Genomic DNA, 5,557 nt, shown 5'->3' on the forward strand with positions numbered 1-5,557 from the left:
AATCTTATAGATGTAATGGTTATGGATGCTTCACTGCCAAATTAATAGGTAGAAATCACCCTCAACAACTAGCTATATAGGTTGGTGTTTTACTATATTTCTTAAAACAATTGGAGCTTATCTTATTAAAAAAAGTCGTCGTCACCAGGTCGTCACGACTTGGTCCAACTCATTTCACAAGTTGCTTGGCGTTTTTCATGTTTAGTTAGCCACCGACCTCAAGCCTTGTCTCTGGTAGTTTGTAAAATAAGACTTTAATAAAAATTGTAATCATCCCTACTTTTTTAATTTCAAGAGTGAAAATGTTATGTTCGAATGTGGGTTACTATAACTCCCAAATAACATTATCATCCACGGTATAATTCATTTTTGTCTTCATATTAGTTTTAGTCAGTTCAATTCAAATTTAAATGGTTCAACAATTAATCCGGTCTGCAACTAATGTAATTTGTAATCCTATATTCAAGAATGGGTCTCCGTTGAACAGAAAGAAACAAAAATAAAGTAGACTCTAAAACGAAATAAACTATATACAAAAATAAAAATAAAAACAATAAACTCCACTAAAAAAGGTCAGAACGTTGACCAAATCAAAAACATATAACTCAAGTCTTCCACTACTACATCTCCTCTCTATATAACAACGAAGCCAAAACCCCATCTTCTCTCACACAAGACACAACACAATAAAGAACAAATATGGAGAAACAAATTCCTCTATTGCTCTGTCTCTTCCTCTTCCTCTTCTCAATATCATCCTCTCTCCATGAAACCGAAGCTCGTAAACACTCCAATTATATACCCGCACCAATCATGAGACTAGTCCCAAGATCTCTCTACGACCAAATCTTCATCCACAAGGACAACAACGCATGCCCTGCAAAAGGTTTCTACCCCTACGAAGCTTTTGTGGAGGCTACAAGGTGGTTCCCGAGGTTCGGAAGCGTAGGAAACTTTTGGACAAGGCGGCGCGAAGTAGCTGCGTTTTTGGCGCAAATATCTCACGAGACGACAGGTGGTTGGGCCACGGCACCGGACGGACCGTACGCATGGGGACTGTGTTTTAAAGAGGAAGTAAGTCCACAGAGTAATTATTGTGATGAAACTAACAAAGATTGGCCTTGCGTTCCTGGCAAGTCTTACAAAGGAAGAGGTCCCATTCAACTTTCTTGGTAAGTCTACAGATATTAAGTTAATTAACTAACCATATATATCCATTTATCTTTTACCAATAAAAAAATTAAACAATTTGATCATCTTTTCTGCAATTTGATTATCGTATCTCAGTCTTAGAGCTTTTGGTTAATTTTACTCTCTCCTTTTGGGATAAATAGGAATTACAATTACGGACAAGCGGGTCGAGCATTGGGTTTTGACGGTCTACAGAACCCAGAACTTGTTGCCAACAACTCTGTTTTAGCGTTCAAGACAGCTCTTTGGTTTTGGATGACCGAACAGATTCCTAAGCCATCCTGCCATGACGTTATGGTCAACCGATACAGACCGACGAAAGCAGATAGAGCAGCAAACCGAACTGTCGGTTATGGTTTAGTCACTAATATCATAAACGGTGGTTTAGAATGTGGGATTCCAGGAGATGGACGGGTCAGTGACCGAGTCGGCTATTTCCAAAGATACGCTCAGTTGTTTAAAGTCAATACAGGATCTAATCTAGACTGCGAGAACCAAAGACCCTTCGCCTAGATAATAACTATAAACTACAATCTGTGTATCAAATGAAATTGAAGTTTAATATCGCAACCACAATATTTAATAAAACTCACGCAAGCTGAGAGATTTAATGTTTTTACATTTACTTGTAAGCGTACCGTGACATGAAGTTGTTGACCTCAGTCGCGGTTTCATATGCGCCTTCTACACACCTGCCTAAGGCTACACCTGCGACGTAATTGCCACCCAAAAATAGCCCTTCGTTGCCCGAAGATGTTAGGGATGATTTAGCTGTGTCAAGGATATCAAAGTGGCCAACTAGAAACTGAGGAATGGCTTGCGGCCATACCCTAACTCCTAATTTAAGTGGATCAGTCGAATTAGGCTTAATTAGCATTTTCCTCAAATCCCTGTCAACTGCTTCCACTAACTCACCTTCAGACTGCAGAAATCAAAACCCAAGAGAGAGAGAGAGAAAAAGATCAGTTCTTAGGTTTACTTGTTTAAGGGAAGATGTGTTACAAGTGTTTGTTGTTTTTTACCTTGGACAGAATCCCGGTGTTGGTAGACCCGCCAATGTAGTTCAGCAGCAAAACTCTTCCGGGCGGAGCTCGATTTGGAAAGAGAGAGGAGCTGTATATAGTTCCTGGAGATTTCCAAGCAATCCAATGAAACTTACTATGAACATTCTGACATAATAAAGGATTAAAACTACAAGATATATACCTAATGTTTCAACTCCTTGCGTGCGTGGATGCAATTGCCCAAAACCCTTTAGTTCACCATCTATCAAACATTCTGTTCGGATTGCTTCTTTCGGGTACGAGATAGATACTGCTGCAACTGGTGGATAGTACAGTTTTGAGAGTGCATTTGCTGCAGATTCCTGGAAAAAAAAAGTTGCAGCAGGTGATATAAGAACCCATATTTGTCAAATCGATGCTTTTGTGCAAATTCCTTGTTCGCAAAACGAGAAACTTACAGAGAGAGGGCGCAAGAGGCCGCTTGCAACATGAGATGGCACAGTCATTACAACACTTTTGCTCTGCACAGACACTACACCATCTGGAGTCTCATAGGTTAAGTTGTATCCTCCGCTGTCCAGCTTAGTAATACCTGAGAGCTTCCACGACAATTTAACTTTGCTACCTAACCTGTCAAATTGCAAAGGATTTCAGAAAATATTTGAAAGTGTTTGCCTTGTTCACTTCCGATAGAGAAAGAAAAGTCTCGGCTTACCTTGCAGATATTGCTTCTGGCAACATTCGAAGTCCTTTCCTGAAAGAACCAACTGTTTGGCCCTTTGGTTTTGGCAGACGCCTGGAGTAGGAGGTTGAGTTGTTATACAATTATATATCAAGGCACAAAAGACCCAAAGCAACTGAAAAAGGTTATGTAACTCACGGGTCTCGTTCTGCCTTGGGAGCTTTTTTCCTCTCCTGAATTGCCTTAAAAGTACCACCAATGATGCTTCCACCAATTTGCTCTAGTTTCCAAACCTTCCCAAACGCTGCTTTCATGCTCAGTTTTGAAGGATCACCCGCATAAACACCTAAAGCATGAAATCTAAAGCATTAGTGGTGCACTAAAAAACAAAATCAACACTGCTAGATAATCAAATTCGCAGACATCCAATCAAATAAATGGTTCATATGAAGCTATATTTGTCACACTACCTGAACAAAACGGTTCAATCAGACGCTCAAACACCTCAGCACCAAGGTTACGCCGAACAAACTCCTCCACAGATTCTTCACGACCCTGTCACCTTTGCCAAACTCTAAGAACATGAGCAGATTCTACCAAACACAAAGCCTAGCTTTGCAAGAAATTTAATTGATCTAAAAGGATGGTAAGAAATACAAACTGGAGGTGATGGTCGAATGCCAAGTGCACCAAACCCAGCTCTAATCTTCCCACCAATGCTCATCAAATCAAAGAACGGTAAGTCCGTTAGCTTCGATGGAACCGGCCTGAGTTTCCCATTCCACAACACAAACCTTGGCGCAGTAGGATCTCCCAACACCAAATCATCCTTCAAACCACTATCAACCTAAACATTCAAAACACTTAAAACATCATCTCATCTACAAACATACATGCAATTCATCAACTACATTGTTCTCACTAAGAACGAGTCTTTCAAAATCAAGTCCAAGAACTTACCACCATAGTGAGCATAGGATCAGAAGGCTGAAAGCTATTAGGACCTTCTTCCCAGAGAAAACCATTCTCTTCACGAGTGATAATGTTACCTCCAACACGATCCTTAGCCTCCGTCACAATCAAATTCGGAGCAGCATCAGGATGCTTCGTAGCGAGCGCTTGCGCGATACAGAGACCACTGATACCTCCGCCGACAATCACACAGTCCGCCGTGATCGTGTTTCCTCCTCCTCCGCCGTCGATTTTGGAAGATCCGACGGTTGGTCCACCGGCCACGGAACAACGGAGTTTAAGAGGCTTGTAGACATGTAATCGAAGATTCGGCTTCGAGAACGACGGAAGAAGCGATTGAGTCGACGGACGGAGAAGAGATAACTCCATGGAAATCTCAAGTGAGAATTTACAATTTTGTCAGCTTCTTTCGTTTTCTTTCAGATTGGGTAATCTTCTTCACAAGACGAAGAAGAAAGAAGAAGACGATGGAGAAATATTCACCTGCTTTAACTCACACCATAAGTGAATGTGCACTACTCCTTTTTGGTTTGGGTTTAGAAAACATAAATAAGTTCAGTGAAGCCCGTAATAACGTTTATTGTTTAGCTTGGCCCAATATGTAGCAAGATAATTATAGGCCCAATAGGCATTTGTCTTTGTAAACAAGATTCCTCCTTTCTTAAGTTTCCTTGTAGTTTAGTTAAAAACTTTTTACTAAGGAAAAAAAAAGAAGTTAAAAACCTTCAAAAACCATCATTTTTGCTTTTGCTTTATTCAGTTATCAAAGTTTCCTGTAAAAAGTCCACTATTACCATTTCAAACCGTAAATTTATCGGACCGCCCATCTTTATAAAATCATATTTGAACAGGAAATAAAAATCTTCAAAATATTTTTCTTGTTTATCACTCGTTTGCTTCCATTTAAAGTCAACTTAGCTCTGCGATAATCTCTCTCTAATCGACAAAAAGTTGTGACACTTCCTTTTGTCTTAACATAATTGTTGTTATTATGAATTAGATTGATGACCGTTAAAGTTATGATAAACCCCCTTAGTTAGTTCTTAATTAAGAAGAAGAAACAAAATCACTACAGGCAAACATGCTTAGTTTAATTGCGGGATAATTATATATGTCGATAGAAGTATTATGACCACTGGGAGCGACGTCGTTAGAGTAAACACCACATAATTAAACAAAGACATGACTAGTGCATGTGTTTATGCTGTCTCTAATTATTTAAGGCCCTAACGATTGCGTCTTTGTCTCGTGTCATTGTCCACTTATCTTTCTAATTAATTTTTTAAGCAAAAAAAAATCTAATTGCGTAATGAATAGTTAGTTTTATTTTCCTCATATAAATTATGGAGGTTTTGAGAGATGAACGGGTGTGATTTAGGCAAATATATGTATGATCAAAATTATTTGTGTTAATCTTTCAAATCAAATGGGTTGTCATCCTCTACATCAACAAAAAGGAAATTAATAATTAAAATAACTCAACTTTTAATTTAGATTTCAAAGACATAATGAGATTACGTTTTTAATTGCCCTTTTTTCTTGATATTTCGAAATCCGTTTTAGAATATTTCTGTGACCAAGAATGATTTTTTGTTACTTTGTGTCGTGTTCACTTGTATCCCATCAAACATCTATTCCTAGTTCATAATTATGCACAAAACCTTCATCATAAGCAAATTTCGTTGTCGACGACGAATTCTAAAACTTA

At 38.7% G+C, this 5,557-nt stretch overlaps 2 protein-coding genes across 3 annotated transcripts; one reads left to right on the top strand and one right to left on the bottom strand.

Moving 5' to 3' along the window:
- The first annotated feature begins 638 nt into the window (after positions 1-638).
- LOC104737613 (chitinase 10-like) lies at positions 639-1,810 on the top strand. Its single transcript, XM_010457828.3, has 2 exons — positions 639-1,172; positions 1,335-1,810. Exons 1-2 carry the CDS (start codon positions 700-702, stop codon positions 1,702-1,704), a joined length of 843 nt encoding a protein of 280 aa, XP_010456130.1. The 5' UTR covers positions 639-699; the 3' UTR covers positions 1,705-1,810.
- Positions 1,727-4,371, bottom strand: LOC104737612 (protoporphyrinogen oxidase 1, chloroplastic). Of its 2 annotated transcripts, none has more exons than XM_010457827.3 (9): positions 3,838-4,371; positions 3,539-3,724; positions 3,348-3,432; positions 3,076-3,223; positions 2,911-2,991; positions 2,654-2,825; positions 2,398-2,557; positions 2,214-2,317; positions 1,727-2,113 (listed from the first exon to the last, which is right to left on the bottom strand). In XM_010457827.3, exons 1-9 carry the CDS (start codon positions 4,216-4,218, stop codon positions 1,814-1,816), a joined length of 1,617 nt encoding a protein of 538 aa, XP_010456129.1. In that variant the 5' UTR covers positions 4,219-4,371; the 3' UTR covers positions 1,727-1,813. The 2 variants fall into 2 exon arrangements, with proteins under 2 accessions (XP_010456129.1, XP_087337474.1); XM_087481348.1 differs by having other exon boundaries at positions 3,348-3,439; positions 3,838-4,366.
- Positions 4,372-5,557: the final 1,186 nt, after the last annotated feature.

This window comes from Camelina sativa, chromosome 13 (assembly GCF_030686135.1).
Source record: "Camelina sativa cultivar CO46 ecotype springtype chromosome 13, ASM3068613v1".
NCBI classification, from domain to species: domain Eukaryota; kingdom Viridiplantae; phylum Streptophyta; class Magnoliopsida; order Brassicales; family Brassicaceae; genus Camelina; species Camelina sativa.